At 37.1% G+C, this 17,561-nt stretch overlaps 2 protein-coding genes across 2 annotated transcripts; one reads left to right on the top strand and one right to left on the bottom strand.

Annotated features, from left to right (window-relative positions):
- Positions 1 to 363: 363 nt before the first annotated feature.
- LOC133526661 (serine protease inhibitor swm-1-like) lies at positions 364 to 8,777 on the bottom strand. Its single transcript, XM_061863354.1, has 4 exons — positions 8,137 to 8,777; positions 3,497 to 3,676; positions 2,393 to 2,587; positions 364 to 1,620 (listed from the first exon to the last, which is right to left on the bottom strand). The coding sequence occupies exons 1-4, from the start codon at positions 8,213 to 8,215 to the stop codon at positions 1,373 to 1,375; spliced, it is 702 nt and encodes a 233-aa protein (XP_061719338.1). The 5' UTR covers positions 8,216 to 8,777; the 3' UTR covers positions 364 to 1,372.
- On the top strand, positions 4,449 to 6,970 carry LOC133526715 (uncharacterized). Its single transcript, XM_061863436.1, has 3 exons — positions 4,449 to 4,820; positions 5,727 to 5,868; positions 6,800 to 6,970. Exons 1-3 carry the CDS (start codon positions 4,772 to 4,774, stop codon positions 6,915 to 6,917), a joined length of 309 nt encoding a protein of 102 aa, XP_061719420.1. The 5' UTR covers positions 4,449 to 4,771; the 3' UTR covers positions 6,918 to 6,970.
- Positions 8,778 to 17,561: the final 8,784 nt, after the last annotated feature.

Raw genomic sequence — 17,561 nt, 5'->3', positions numbered from 1 at the left:
GTTTCTTTTTGTTATTTATTTTCGCTTAATTTCGCAAGTAAGTTCCAATGTCCAGGTTTAGTTAATTTAGAATTTTGAATTATATACATATTATCAAAGATATTATCTATTCCCTCACGTCCGTGGCAAAATGCCGGGACAACGCGAGGAAGATGATGATAAAGATAGAATTTCTTGTTACAGATAGCGAACATCATAACCCTACCGATGAAAAACACCTCTTCGAACAACTGCAATGAAAGTATTTTAACATTAAGTTTTATATTGATCCAGTTATGTTTAGTTAGATGAAAGTATTCAATAATTTTATGCATTATTTACTTAATCCTAATTTAAATTTTAAGGAAATAAAATAAGTGAAAATGTTTTTGGAGTATTTATTTTCATTCTTCAACTATTTATCGTACAAGCAATATAATATTATAGTACGGTCGCGTCTGAAAATATCGATACGGATAAAGTGCCAAAAATATTTATACACTACCTTAATATATTATTACGGGCAATAAGGTCGTGCATTCATATTTTTGGCTCTCTTTGTTCGTATCGATATTTTTAGACGTGACTGTACCTAACCTTCTAATGCCCAAGGTCCGACCTATAGGACTTTAGTTCGATAAAATTTATATCATATTCAATTGGAATATTTGAATTTGCTTTGTTTCTTTCAGTTTTCAAACAAAGCAAAATCAACTCTATTTCCTACACTCTAGGTAAAAATTTCAGTGACAAATTTTGGATTTTACATGTGTATGGCTGGGTCTTAGGAGGCTAACTTAACTTTTCCAGGTTTCTATATTTTCTACTTATTATGAAAGTACTTCAAATTAAATAAGATACCTGATATAGAGGTAGCTTAATTATGTCTCCAAGAATGGGACATTTAATTTGCGTTAAGAGGGAAGAATAGCTTTTGCATCTAACGAAATGACGATAATTTACTATGAAATTCCATTTCGGGAGGAAAATGTTTCCGCTAACTAAATCTTAACAAATCGCTTATTACGATAAGCAATTAAATTTTGGTTTAAATGGATTTCCATGCTGATATTTAACTTTCCATTCCATAAATAACGATACATAATAAATAATAAGAAAAATAATAATCGCTTTGATTTTGATGTCGATCGCTTTAACACCATATTTTCTAAGTTTATAAGTTTTGCTGTTTTGAAACGAGTTTTTTTTTGCAAAATTTGAAAAACAGGAAAACCTATAAATCTAATTTTCTTCCCTTTTAAGTGTCTTAGATGAATATTAGTAACGTTCGTCTATGGGTCCGTTTTACAAAAAGACGGTAATAGTAATTATATGAAACATTATTTTACATAATTTTATTATGTTATATGTATATGAATTTCTTAAAAATTATCTACGGTTTGGACAAAGTCATAATTTTACTAATAATATCCATATACTGCTTGAGCGCCCCATCAGTGCTAGTGCCATTTCCACACTTGTCCACACTGACGCAGTCCCCAAAACCGTCGCGGAGCAGACCGGGTGCGCACACGCAGCCTCCAGTGCACTTTTTACTACAGATGGGGGTAGGGTTGTCACATGAGGGCTCGCAGCTAGCTAGGCACAGGTCGTAGACTTCATTCTCATTTAGACATGGTTCTGAAAGCAAGAGACAACGTCAGTGTGCCCCCGATCTTATGCGTCTATTTAAATCAGATTCCATTCGATTTTTCACTCGATCGTTAAAACAGCGGTCATATTTAATTCCAGCAGGCAGCAATTTTGCATAATAGGTAACTCTAGAAGAAGCAGTTCCGTCAAATTTTATGAGACATGAGGGTGTGATACAAACACAGGATGGATGGATCAGGATGAAAACAGATCTCATTACACAATCTTGCTTAGCACTTGATACAAATGACAACCTTATAGAAGAAACTCATGTTGATTATTCCATGCTGACATCTGTTCTGAGGTATCTTAAAGAAGCAAGTCATATTACAAATCCATGCTAGCAACCATTAACGCTAGTCACTTAACAACTGGACCTTTTTTGAGTGTTAGGTATTTGTTTTCTGATCTCTTACATATCCTGATTTGCTGAAGCACCCCATAATGCAGGCAAGACCACAATGATAGATCGGGTTAGTACCATATAACTACTACTCACCAACAGGACATTCGTCCAATATCATTTGCTCATCTTTTGATCCCTGACAAATTCTGACTTGCAGAAGCACCCCTACAGGCAAAACTACACATAGTCAGGGTTGGTACAATCTAACAGTCTATTCAGCACCAACAGGACATTTGTCCAATGTCGCAGTCTTCTCATCGCTGACGTATCCAGACTTGTACAAGCATCCTACTACAGGCTAAACTACACTTTACTCTCCTAATCATCATAACCCGTTACACTCTGTCTACTTACCAATAGGGGAAACTGGGCATTTATCCAACGTGACACATTTGTTCGTCTTCTGATCCCTGACATATCCTGACTTGCAGAAGCACCCCATACTGCAAGCTAGACCACAGTTCAAGGGCTCAGGGTCAGTGCAGGTGCGCGCGCAGGCTGTGCCGCAAGCGAGGAACTCCTCGTTAGCTGAGCAGATCGGGTTGGTTTCTGTGAAGCAATAAATTACGAAAAATCATTAATGGGTAGCAGCGTTTGTGTGAAATTGATGCGGAGTTCAGATCTTAGAATTGGTCATGTCATGACGTGGAAATCATAAAATAATCGGTTAGCCACATCATGAAAATGGTCAGACATAACAAAATCACTCTGTCCAGGCCAATCTTCTTCCTCGCGCTGTCCTTGTCCATCGGCTTAGGCACTAGTTTTTACGAAAGCGACTGCCATCTGACCTTCCAACCCAAGAGGTAAACTGGGCCTTATTGGGGTCCGTCCGGTTTCTTCACGATGTTTTCCTTCACCGAAAAGCGACTGGTAAACATCAAATGATATTTCGTACATAAGTTCCGAAAAACTCATTGGTACGAACCGGGGTTTGAACCCACGACCTCTGGATTGAAAGTCGCATGCTCTTACCGCTAGGCCACCGGTACTTTTTAGGCCACCAGTGCTTGTGCAGGCCAATGCAGACTGTTAATGCAAATTCTGCTCCGTCCATACACGATGATGTCAGCTTACAACCCTATGGGTCTCACGGACTTGTTTGATTAGAAACATGTGATCTGAGGCTTTCTTTTTTACTGGCCAAGGTGTGTATACTATTTTTTTTGTCCGACGGAGCCGGAAAGCGGTTTCGTTTAGCGCAGTGGGCCGAAAGTTTACGCTTTCCGGCCGGAGAACAAAAAAATATATAAGCTTCTAAAATAAATACGTACCTCCAATGCACTCATCAGCGTTAACACACTCCCCAGCATAGTCCCTCAGAAAAGCAGATTTGCAGCCACCAGAACAGGTCATAGGAACCGGCCCAGGGTTGGAGCAGTTGAAGGGGTAGGCGGTACTGCAGAGGATGTAGTCTTCATTTCGAGGACATTCTTCTTTCTTATTATATATACATACCTCCAATGCACTCATCAGCATTAACACACACTCCAGTATCGTTCCTCAGAAAGCCAGACTTGCAGAAGCATCCCTCGATGCAGTCATCAGAACAGGTCACAGGTACCGGCCCAGGGTTGGAGCAGTTGAAGGGACAGGCGGTGCCGCAGAGGAGGTACTCTTCGTTTGGAGGACATTCTTCTAGAATGGGAAAATAATTATGTTTAAAGCAGCAGAGAAAGCGGTAGACTGAGACTAAGTACATAGTCTGCAATCATTTCCGCTTTGTCCTAAGGTTTGACTGGCAGAGAATGCCTCATGGCATTAAGTTCAGCTAATGTAAATTAAGTTTTCTTATGTGCGATAAAGTTTAAATTAATTAATAGACCTGGCTGTCCTAGTCGATAGTGTCCCTGCCTATGAATCCGATGGCCCGGGAAATCCCGGTGCGCGCAAATATGTAGTTTAGTAAAGAGCACGGATTTATTTTTTCCGAAGTCACGGTGTTTTCTATCCCCAATTTTTTCTTACTACCTTCTTAAGTACTAAATTAATATTTAATTTAAGGCCAGTAACTGTAATGCCATACAAAAAAAAAAATCGACATGTTCAAATGTCTCATCTTCTAAGTGGTACCTTGATAAATGCTATAAAATTCTGAATCTAACACGTGTCATTTATTTTTCAAAATAATGTTGACTTCCAGCTATCACAATAAATGATAAGTTTGATTTACAAACAGAATTTCACGACCTGTCTTCGAAGTGCCCACGTAGCTACTAAAGAATTTAACGATCTGTCGTCAACCAGAAACTTCCACAGATTTACGAGAAAAAATAAATGGCCACGAGATAAAAGCCACCAAGCGTGAACAGCCACGGACCAGAACTAATCAGCCTAAGTGGTTTTTACTACCTAATTGGATTCTAAATGCTTTGAATCGAAGTTTATGAGTGTAGATTGAATTCCGTATTCAATTTTACCCGTTGTTTTCAAAACAAGTCACTATAAAGTGTTTATTTGACTACCACCTACTTGTGAGATTCGTAATTTATTGCATAATAAAAATCAAACTTTAAAGAAAATCTATGTGACGCCTGAATTTCCTACACTCGAGATCAATGAAAACCGAATTTGTTATGAGTGACCAGTTTTCATTGCTTTGAGTTTTGTATCTGGGGGCACGATATTTCTAAGAAGTAGAGTTTGTGAAGTTAGGTCTTGTAGAGTTAGAAGCTCGGCTCTACAAGAGATCTGATAACATTTTAAGCCTAAAAATATTGCTAATAAGAAAAGATGTGGTTATTTTCATTACTCGTAGGATGTGCCTCTGGCGTGATGTTAAGTAAGTATCTTGTATAAGTTTTTCGTAAATGAGATCGACAAGATAGTTTATCCGTATAAATATATGTATTAAGAATCCCTTAGAACTTTATTACAATGCCTAATAATAGTAAACTTGATTTAATTCTACCGGAACTAAAAGTTGATACATACATACATACATACATACATATAATCACGCCTATTTCCCGAAGGGGTAGGCAGAGACCACGGATTTCCACTTGCTACGATCCTGACATACCTCTTTCGCTTCCTTCACTTTCATGACATTCCTCATACACGCTCGTCGGTTTAGGGTGCTCTTGACCTGGTAGTTGATATTTTCAAAAAAGACCGTTACTACACATCCATACAAATTTACAACAATATCCCTAGTTTAATTAAATTAGAGGAAAATAACCATTTATTTCCACCCTGTCACGTAATGCACATACATATATAATATTCGTACCTACTATCTCGTTAAGTATAATCCAATATTATTAGTTTAAGCTGTTTAAAGATTGTACTATTTAATAATAATATTAAGTATTTTCAGATATTTAAGAGAGTTAGGATATCTGATATTTGCTCACCTTATTCAGGGTCCCATGTGATACCATATGATATGTATAAGAACTAAATATGTACCATGGTTTGCAAGAAATAAATACTGAATACTGAATACTAATCAGTACAAAATCAAGGTGATTTTGACGTCAAGATCTTGAAAGGAGAAGAAGGTTTGGGAACGCTTGGGAAGGTTTCCCATGGGACCGATACCGATAAATACACACTATAGGCGATTTTGGGCTTAGTCTCATGGGAGAATTCGTTTAGTATTACCATCTTAAGTATCTTAACACATTTTTACATTCAAAATCACGCCCTTAAGTCACCCAGTATTCCCCCCTTGAAATAATTTCAGCACATGACTGTCCGTACGGCGAGAACTACAGATCGTGCATGTTCTACGAGGAGTACACATGTTGGACGAGCAAAGACCACAAAGTGAGGAGTAGAACACCAGCTAGGAGGCTCGATCACTGCTGGGGCGGCTGTGTTTGCAAGTACATACTTATATTCATCAGTTCATCATTATTATGTTAGCCAAAAGACTTAAGCCATCAAAGACTGTCCTTATGGTGAGAACTACAGATCGTGCATTTTCTACGAGGAGTACACTTGCTGGACGAATAACGACCACAAATTCAGAACTAGGACACCAGCTATGTGACTCGACCTCTGCTGAGGCGTCTGCGTTTGCAATTAATCATTAAAGCTAGTGCTATATCTGCCCTCTTAACTCAGAACTACAGATCGTGCATATTCTACGAGGTGTACACTTGCTGGACGAGTAATGACCAGTGACAATAAAATGAGGAGTAGGAGGCTCGACCACTGCTGGGGCGGCTGCGTTTGCAAGTAATCTCTGTCACTCTTATAACTATAGAACTACATATCGTGCATGCTCTACGAAGAGTATACTTGCTGGACAAGAAATGACTACAAAATCAGAAGTAGGACACCAGCTAGGAGGCTCGATCACTGCTGGGGTACCTGCGTTTGCAAGTCATCATTTAAGCTAGTGCTATCTCTGTTACTCTTAACTTAGAACTACATATCGTGCATGTATTTTGAGGAGTACACTTGCTGAACGAGCAACGACCACAAAGTCAGAAGTAGAGCACCAGCTAGGAGGCTAGGTCATTTTTGGGGCGGCTGCGTTTGCAAGTACTGACACTCTTTCACCGGCTCATCATTATTAATAATAAGAAAACCAGATAAACAATTGAATTAGGCTATTGCTGTTACAGAGGTTATTCGCGTCGGAGCAGACAGAATAAGTTTGTCACAAATATCATTTTGATAGTTCGTATTTTCCAGTATCTATTTTAAGAAACGCATATAACCAATTTCTAAGGCCAAAGTGATCCCATAAGTGTTCCCCGTGAACAGTTTTGTGCGGAGTCTAATGATTTACAACCACGTATTTTGTAGGCATGAAACAGTACGTGCTTATCCTGACGGACCGTGTGTGGCAGCATACAGCTGCAGAGACCAATACTTCATGAAAACCCTGGCTAAGTTGCCCATGGACTTTGTTTATTTTAAATAAAATAAAAATAAGATTATCTACTGCAGATAATAAAACATGTTTAAATGGAAAAACCGCCGTATGTATCGATTTATCATCATTATTTATTAGACATGAAGATTCGAGGGGAAGGGAGGTTTCTGAAGAAACAAACAGTCAGTGTTGTCACATCTACCAACTTTCTACTACTACTACCCTCGGCCTGAAATCTACCTATTTTTCAAAATGGTACAATTGTAAGTAATTCTCAATACATGTGACGGAACATTACATAATTTCTAACGAATTTAGATTCGATGTAATCAAAACTTACCAAAGAAACAGATTATACAAGCAGATTCATTACCTACAAACAATGGAAATCCTCATTTTTGTTTCGATTTCTTTAATAAACATGTGTACTAACATCACAATATTAAAGACTAATAAATAATTTGAAACATTTTATACACATTTTTAATCATAAAAATGTACTTGCTACTGAGTGGTACATCTACCTGTTTTTCATTTTAAAACCACCCATTTCTACCTATTTTTGCACCCTGTTCTACCACTTCGGCAACATTGTATGTGACAACACTGCAAACAGTCATCCTTGCCCCTCACGTCTTCACTGAAAGAAATGGTTTGCATAACTGTAACAAAATTTTGGTTACTGTTTACACAAAAATTGGGACTTGCGAACTATGTGTTATATGTTACAAAACCGTGTTTGGCTATCAGTGTTCAGGTACTGGGTATACACTACAAAATAAGTTTGTAAATTTATGCAAAGTTTATTTTCTTATTAACCGTAGTTTAGTTATTTAGTAAAGTTACAAAACCAGTTCGGCTATCTATTTTTTTCAGTGTTCGCGCCATATACCGACCCACAGTACAGAACTGCGTTTGCCTGCTTCCTCAGGGCTGGAACCCAGGATTTTCGTGGTTGAAATATAAACCGGCATATTTAATTGTTGTTTGTATGACGCAGTTTGATTATTTGTTCTCTAAAGAGGAAAAGTAACGTAATTCTAATTTTGCTCGCATGAAATGGTCCGCGTGCGACCATTAACCTCCTGCTGCCCGGTCTTCGGCCTCACCCGCTAGCGCTGGCTGGCTAGGTTAAATTCGGGCGCGCTTGTTGCGGTCTCCATAAACTACAATTAATTAGGAACTATATTTCTTACTAACTTAAGAACTATATTTTTAAGTAATCAATATTTGGATTCTAATAAAACTTAATTACAATTAAACTTACCTTTGGCTATATACACCCCTACCACTAGGGTCACCACACAACAGTAAATAAAAACAATATTTCCCGTGAATTTCGTCATTTTTCAAAACGACCACTTTCAGTGATGTTCAGCGATAGAATAACACACAAAATTTAATGAACTAGGCTGCCAAATGACCTTTTTCTGGTTGAATAGATATCTGGTGTGTAAAAAATGTGACATCCTTGAATCGTCGGTGCGTTACAATGTAGAACAAGATTGAGCAATTTAATTGATAAAGTGTTTTGCAATTTTTGTTGTTTGTAAAAAGTATAACAAACAATAATGGGGTGAATGGGGACAAATCTAAATTATGTAAAAGAGTTGCGTTTTATCCACGTAAGAGCTTTTTTTGACCATTTCCATGTGTCATCCGGCACATGGAAATGGTCAAAAAAGCTCTTGAGTAGCTAATGGGTCTTTCCTAAGGGGGCAACTACACAAAAGATCCCTAGGGGTCGAAGTGTATCCGCAAGGGCCCCCGGAAATTAGAAGATAAGATATCCACGTAAAGCTAACGGGGCTACCCATAATACTTATAGATTTCGATGAAATTCATATAATTTTTTAAATTCTATTTTATTTTGAATAGTATATATATATATTTTTTTAATTCATGTTAGTTATAATCAGAGATCGGACAAATTTGCGTCATTGCTCGCAATAATGTGGACATGACTCCAAAATTAATCAAATATGTAATCATTTAATTAATTTCTTACTTAACTTAAATTTTAATTCCTAGTCAATAAATACAAAAGTTTGTTAAAGTATAGATTTACTAAAGAAAATAATCAGTATTTTTTCCAAATTTTTTGCAGTCAGTCTATTTCTTTTTACATCAAAAATATACTTAAGTGCTGAAAAACTCCTCTCTTACTTGACTTAAATTTTAATTCCTAGTCAATAAATACAAAAGTATGTTAAAGTATAGATTTATTAAAGAAATAATCAGTATTTTTTCAAATTTTCTGCAGTCAGTCTATTTCTTTTTACATCAAAAATATACTTAAGTGCTGAAAAACTCCGCTCGCACTCCACTGATGTTAATGGGGCAAACTTAAGTAGTTTTATAGGAATATTATTATTCCAGTATAATTCAGAGTTTATTTTCTGTTCTAAGTTGTGGGCGATAACCTCAAAATCGGGATAAACTAAACAAAGAACCCCCATTACCATCAGTGGAGTGCGAGCGGAGTTTTTCAGCACTTAAGTATATTTTTGATGTAAAAAGAAATAGACTGACTGCAGAAAATTTGGAAAAAATACTGATTATTTTCTTTAATAAATCTATACTTTAACAAACTTTTGTATTTATTGACTAGGAATTAAAATTTAAGTCAAGTAAGAAATTAATTAAATGATTACATATTTGATTAATTTTGGAGTCATGTCCACATTATTGCGAGCAATGACGCAAATTTGTCCGATCTCTGGTTATAATTATAAGATACAACGTTGTGGAAAGATGTTTCTTGCCGGTCCCATATTGGGATACCCCCCACAATTTAGGAGGGATTTAAATCTCGTAGCTTAACTCAAAAATATATGGTATATGTATGTATTATAATACTATGTATTTATGCATGTTTATTGATAATAGTAGTGTTTAGGTAGTGACGTTTATCTCTCTGTACTAATTTTCTTTTCCGCACCAATTGTAAGTTTCTGTTTGGCCCAATGGTTGACTGGTAGAGAATGCTTTAAGGCATTAAGTCCGCCATTTGTACTTTTTTGTATTGTGCAATAAAGGTTAAATAAATAAATAAAATAGGCCCTCGAGACATTGTACCAAGGATGCCGGCGGCATTTGCCCCGTATCGCAATGCTGATACATTGTGCGAGGAATCCGCCAGCTCTTCGGTCACCAGTTACGTCAACCAGACGCTTCGCGATTTCTGCAAACACTTGTACGCGCTGGTACCCCATGGACCTAGAGTTTAGACCCCCATGCAAGTTAAACAAAATCTTCACCGAAACCAATTTTAACCTCGACTGAACCATGGATCGATATAAAGCATAATATAATACATTGGCAAACACCGTATGTTTGTTCGCCACTCAATCAGGTTAAAGTGCATGGGCTACTTTACGAGATTAATACATGTATAAACATGTACAATGGTCGTATGACGGATACGGACTTTGAATATCTGATCTTGATTCGATATTGGCTTGATTTTTGGTATCTCATGAATTGTGAATTGGTATGAGCGAGATTCATTAGTATAATGTCAAGATTAGATATTGAAAATCCGGATTCCGTTTGATTGGAGTGAAATGACTAACAGATACTTTTGAACGTGATTAGTACAGATTTAAGCACCTCACAGACGGAGCGATAATACTTATAGATTTCGATGAAATTCATATAATTTTTTAAATTTTATGTTATTTTTAATAGTATTTTTTTAAACGAGCAATTTTCTTATATATTTATTATAATTGAAATCTCGGAGACGGCTCTAACAATTTCCATATGGGTTTAATTTACTATATAGGGGCGAAAAATTGATCTAGCTAGGTCTTATCCCCTGGAAAACGCGCATTATTGAGATTTTATATAGTTTACGAGCAAAGCTCAGACTTTTAGATATTAATATACCGAAATAGATCTTATAGTATAGCTAAGCTTCACACACGACAACGATACCAAAATATTTATAATTGCCGTCATAAACCTCGTCGCCTAGCGAGCGCAAGATTTTAATGCCCGAAATATACAGGGTGATCAATCCAAAACGGTCAGTATGGAGAAGTCAGAAACTATGAGAGATAGCCACATCTGTTCTTAGGAAACATGGCTTCGATTTTAAATTTGATAATAATGACATTCAGTCTTTTTTTAAATCTCTCATACATAACCGGGAATCGAACCTGCTCGAAGTCATATAAACAATATAAGGTATAAATTCTGCGAGTTTTTTCGTTGTTATTGTTGATAATACGAATCTTAAGAAATTTTTTTTGGCTTTCTGCGCACGACAATTTACTTATTTTTACAGCTTGGTTTGGAAATAAAGTTTTAAAAAGTACCTATATGTGGAACCTGCGGGAACAATAGGTCTTTATCTTTTAGTACACCTGCATGAAATATGATCTTTTTCGAGCAAGTGTGATGAAAATACTATTGGTGCGTTTTATCCGCTACTATTGATGCTGGCCACCATCAATTGTGTACCATCTCTAGCTGTTTCATTATGGACATTTCATAAAAATACATTATAGTAAACACCCATAATGGAACATCAGGCACCAGTAATGGGATGGTATAGACAAATCTTGTAAAACAAGTATTTACCATCATTTTTTAATCGCTGGCAACATTTTACCATAAACAAGAGTCAAAGAGCTGTTTAAGTTTATTTTTTCATTGATATTTGTTAGTTTGAAAATTAATTGCGCCATACATCTCATGACTGGAGCAAAAAACCATAGTTTTAATTGGTTAATAATATTGAAACCAATTGAAGTAGCTTTCATTAAATACATAGAAAACATAAAAGACGAAATGGATATTCAACTTTTAAATAATAAAGCGGTAGAAGTTTTACAGATGTCGTTGAAATATCAAAAATACTCCAAATTTTCTCTTAAATGTGCGATGATTGGTGCCGTTAACATATTCTTGAGAAAAAAAACACCACGAAAACAAACAAACATTTACCAAATTTAATAACAAATACGAACAAACTCAATTAACATATCCATATATCACATCTGCAAAAACGCCACAATGAAAACTGCATTTGGCTTGCAAAACTCTGTTGAGTATGAATTTGCATATAAAAATTGTGAAACACATGAAAAAACAAAGCAACTAAAATATAATTAAACTAATGCAAGTCGCTTAGTCTACGTTTCAACCAGAGATGCACGAGAATGAGTAGCAAGACACTCCCGAGGGCTATAGGACCAAGGGTTCTAGCTTTTAATTTTAAATTGTGTCACAGATTCATACCAACCAAGTAGGTATAAATGAGTTTTACTTTTCAAACGTTGACTTTTATAATTTTATTGTATATGTTTAAAAATATTAATTTAGTAGCCGTTTACAATATTTTTACACAATTTTCAGTCGAGGCTGAATGCTGGATAGGTCTGTGCCTTCGATGCCTAACCTGTCAACGAATGGCAATATGGCGGCCGAATGTTTGAAATATGGTGACGTATTTAAGAATGATTTCGCTTGAAATTTAGTTTTTTTCTTCGCAAGTGTGATGAAAAACATTGTGTGGGGTAAGAAAATTGCAAACTCGAGTCTTTAATGCATCTAACCTCGTTTGCAAAATTTCACTTCTCCTCCTCGTTGCACAATGTACTAATTCTAAAGACCCGGTTCAAAGAATGATTAAGACACATTTAAGATCTTGGAAAGATCTCGAAAAGATCGATAACTTAACGACATGTATTGTCAAAATTGACGTTTATTTCGATTCCGCTGTGATCCCAATAAGATCTGTCTACGATATTTCTAACGTCAAAGTGACATTGGTAGCCCAAATCGAGCTGCTTCTGTCAATTATACGACACATAAACGATATCTAAATGAGAACTTATCTAAACCAGAACTTAATGTTATCATATTTCATTCTTTGACGACCGGTTTGGCCTAGTGGGTAGTGACCCTGCCTACGAAACTGATGGTCCCGGGTTCAAATCCTGGTAAGGGCATTTATTCGTGTGATGAGCATGGATATTTGTTCCTGAGTCATGGGTGTTTTCTATGTATTTAAGTATTTATAAATATTTATATATTATATATATCGTTGTCTAAGTACCCTCAACACAAACCTTATTGAGCTTACTGTGGGACTTATTCAATCTGTGTAATAATGTCGTATAATATTTATTTATTTATTTATTCTTAGAATCACCGTAAGCATCGTTTACAGACGTCTCTGCTTACCTAATACAAAATTAAATCCCAATTTACAAGTTCGTTAAAAATCTAATTCTTCCCCTATCTAAATTCAAAGCATACCTATTCCTGTAAGTCCTGTTTATTTGACAATCTATTGTTTTGCATGAAAAACGATTATTTCATTCCGCCATCTTTTGTATATTTTGCTCGAGCGAAATGGTACTCTATCGCGTTTACGTACAATTCAATTTCCTTTATTTTTGCAAGTACCGGAAAAATGTGAGGTGATTGAGTTTTATTTGGATGTAAGAAGGTTTAATACTGCTTAAACGAAAGTTTAACAAGAAACTATAGCCTCCTAAGTCCCAAATCCCTTATAAAAAAAAAAAACGAATTTTGCGATATATACAGAGGATTACTATAACTAGCTTAAATCTAAAATAGGTCCTCGAGGCAGTGTACCAAGGATGCCGGCGGCATTTCCTCGTTGTATCGCAATACTCGCAATACGTTGTGCGAGGAAACCGCCAGCTCTTCGGTCACCAGTTACGTCAACTTAGAGGTTACGCGATTTCTGCAAAAATCTTATGCGCGCTGGGACCCCATGGACCTAGAGTTTCAACGCCAAGTGGTACAAAATGGTACCCTCTGCCGAGGCTCTTATATTTATTACGTTTCAAAATTTCGGCGCTTTCCGCCGCTGCGACCGCTTTTATATTAGTCCATTAGAGGTGGGACGGTGCCAGTGTGTCTACGAGCGCTAGCTAATGTTGCTGGGACGGATGTTAGTGTGGGATGCTAATCCCACACTAACATCCGTCCCAGGCTCCAAGAAACTAAGCACATCCCATCAGGCCTTTTGCCTTCCCTGATAATGCCAGTCGGCTCAAGAAGAGCAGGCACATTGATGAGACCGACGGATTATGTCATTAAGCGACGCATGTCTTGAAAAACGACCTGCACTTTTTTGACAAGATATTCCATGATGTCCCAGTCGGTCCACGTCCGATTATATCGTCCTGTCAGTTATTCGCAAAAACTGACAATCGCGAATAACTGACTGACCGTCCGGCGAACTGGTAATCAGTGGGCCCATTTAAAAATTAATGTTGTACTGTTTATGAAAACATCTCTTTCAGTGTACAGTCAGCATCAATAGTAGCTGATGAAACAACGCGCCAAAAGTATCTGACATCCCAGATAACTTTTCCAAATATACATAAATTTCTAAAATTCACATTTAAAAGTATATATTTTACAGTCTTTGTTGTTCTATATTAAAGACATCACTTTTTGTTAAGCTGATACAGAATGGTAGATACTTATGAAGCGTTATTTGATCCGTTACTTTTGATGCTGACTGTACATTAATTAGGTACAGTCGCCGTCAAATATACCGGAGCGGCCGAGGTGTTCAATAATATCTGAACACTCACTCTAACGCTTTGACAAAAGGGGCGTGTTCAGATGATTGTGATCACCTTGGCTCCGATATATCTGATGGCGAATCGTACAATACATACATTTGCAAGTATGTGCCTCAAAAAATAGGTTGTCGTTTTTAACCGACTTTAAAGAAGAAAGCTGTTCTTAATTCGTGAGAATTTGTTATTTTCATAGCATAGTTCGTGTCATTCACGATGACGCGCAGATTTGTCAAATCTAACCTTTAATAATATGACAATACAAGTCAAATCAGGCGTCTTCGTGAATGACACAATATATATATTTGATCCACGGCCAAGTAGAGTGAAATAGCATTATTTTCAAACCAAACCAAGGGTCTTCCATTCACTTGTTTGTAAGTTGTCTGGAAGAAATTGTAGACTAATATAAATTCACCTCCTTACAAGGCCAATTAATTGGAACACGGAAAAGGCGAGCCGTTCTGATCTATCGCTTTAAAGCAAATACCCCTTTACGAAGTCAACGAAGACGCGAACATAATTTATGCGTCTTACGGCCCGAATTGAAGAATGAGATACGATATTGATAAGTTCTGGTTTAGATAAGTTATCATTTAGATATCGTTTGTATGTCGTATAATTGACAGAAGCAGCTCGTTTCGGGCAACCAATGTCACTTTGACGTTAGAAATATCGTAGATAGATCTATTGGGATCACAGCGGAATCGAAATAAACGTCAATTTTGACATGTCGTTTAGTTATCGAAGGACTTTCCAAGATCTTAAACGTGTCGTAATCATTCTTCGAATCGGGCCGTTATTCCAAACTAATCTAAGTATAAATATAAGAGCCTCGTTAGAGAGTACCATTTTGAGTAATTTGGCGTTGAAACTCTAGGTCCATGGGATCCCAGGGCGCACAATTTTTTGCAATGATCGCGAAGCGTCTGGCTGACGTAACTGGTGACCGAAGAGCTGGCGGCTTCCTCGCACAACGTATCAGTATTGCGATACAACGAGGAAATGCCGCCAGCATCCTTAGTACAATACCTGAAGGGCCTATTTAAGATTTAAGCTAGTTATTAACAGTAATACCTACCTCTGTATATCTATGTGTAAATAAAGCGATCTTAATAAAATATTTATTAAAAATACTAAGATGAAGCGACTTTCATTAAACTACTTTCTTTTCATTAGAATTTCTTATATCGCATGAATCGCAATCATATGACCGTCCTTACAAAAAGAGAAAACGTTTTCGCACTTCTAAATAATTTCCCTTTTTTTAAATTTGCAAAACAAAAAAAATATTATACATTTTTTTTAAGCGAAACCTAGAATTATTATTCTGAAGCGACCGACATCGAGTGATTTGTTAAGATTTAGTAAGTAGAAAACGATTTCTCCCGAAATGAAATTTCATAGAAAAAGTACCGTTATTTCGCTAGGATCGCAAAGCTATTCTTCCCTGTTAAGTGAAATCACATTTCTCCACTGGTCTGCTCTCTCCTTAAGTGAATTTCTGAACACCACCAAAATCAGTTCGCATTGTTGGTGACCCCGATCTCACAGTCGGTTTGGAACCTCTCAGTCTTCGGAGAGACGTTGGCTCTCTGTGCCTGTTCTACAGTCTGTACAATGGGGAATGTTCTGAAGAACTTTTTGAATTGGTACCACCGTCGCGTTTTTATCACCGCACCTCCTGCCAAAGAAACAAAGTTCATCCTCACTTTCTCGACACGTGGCAAACCAAGAACAAGCGGGCATCTCGCTCGTTTTTTCCCAGAACGTGCAAGTTGTGGAATTAGCTACCTTCTGAGGTGTTTCCCTTGCGCTATGACATGAGGTTCTTCAAGAAGCAGGTATTTAGGGTTCTCAAAGGTTGGCAACGCATAAGTGGCTCCTCCGATGTTGCTTATGTCCATGAGCGGCGATGACTGCTTCCCGTCAGGCGGCTCGTCTGCTCGTTTGCGGCCTTTTACATAAAAAAAAATCCTCAGGACAATTCCCTTCAAATCCGAACACAGAGCCACCTTCAAATGAAAGATATTCTACTCCTAGCCTTAATAGTCCCCAGCAAGCTCGACCACATATCACCTTCTCATACAAATGGAGTTTCATTCTCATTTTAAAACTACGTTTTGGATTGTAATGAAACTATGGAGTGTAGTATTAAAAGGAGTGAAAACTCTTATGGCAGAACTGTTGCCAAAGTGTCCAGCTGTCAGCTATAAATAATAGTTCCAAATCTCTCCAGAGTAGCGCTAGAGTAGCTGAGAACCTAGGCGTTATTGACGGAGTGAAGTGCGCTGTCTATGATTTGTTTTTTTTTTTTCAAGTATCCCAGGTATTGTAGCGCCACCTATTTAAGGTTTTTTAATGACACTTTGGTACATGGAGATTCTATTCCTTACCTCCGCCTTCTATATATGAAACTTTGCACATACAATGACATGAGGGCTGAAATAAGTTTATATTGCTCCACCCTATAAACAAACAAATTTTGTATGAAAATCTTAAATTAGCTGTATTTTTTAGGGTTCCGTACCCAAACGGTAAAACGGGACCCTATTACTAAGAATCCGCTGTCCGTCTGTTTGTCTGTCTGTCCGTCTGTCACCAGGCTGAAATGACACAGTTGAAATGTTCACAGTTTTTTTTTATGCTAGTGGAGGCAAACGAACAAACGGATCACCTGATGGTAAGCGATTACCGCCGCCCATGGCCACCTGCAACACCAGAGGTTGTAAGGGGTTGTAAGTGCGTTGCCGGCCTTTAAGATGGGAGTACGCTCTTTTCTTGAAGGTTTGAAGGTCGTAAGATGATGTATTTCTGTTGCCGCTATAACAACAAATATTAAAAAGTACGAAACCCTCGGTGGGCGAGTCCGAATCGCACTTGTCTCGGCTTTTAAAAACTCTGAACTGAACTTACGTCTACATCTTAAGGTCGCTTTTCGAAATGTCCTTGAACTAACGGCAACGAATTAGGGTATACTTTAAATTTGGACTTTATAACTTAAACGTTTCGGTCGATATTCAATTGCAAGTAGGAAGACAAATTTCCTAGACCAAATAGTTTATTACAATGCTGTCATTAAGTCCTTATTTATGGTGTGTTAAAGTTGTTTTTAGGT

The sequence above is a fragment of the Cydia pomonella genome, chromosome 16, assembly GCF_033807575.1.
Source record: "Cydia pomonella isolate Wapato2018A chromosome 16, ilCydPomo1, whole genome shotgun sequence".
Taxonomy (NCBI): Eukaryota; Metazoa; Arthropoda; class Insecta; order Lepidoptera; family Tortricidae; genus Cydia; species Cydia pomonella.
The sequence above is the reverse complement of the archived record's forward strand: the minus strand, read 5'-3'. Positions and strand labels throughout refer to the sequence as shown.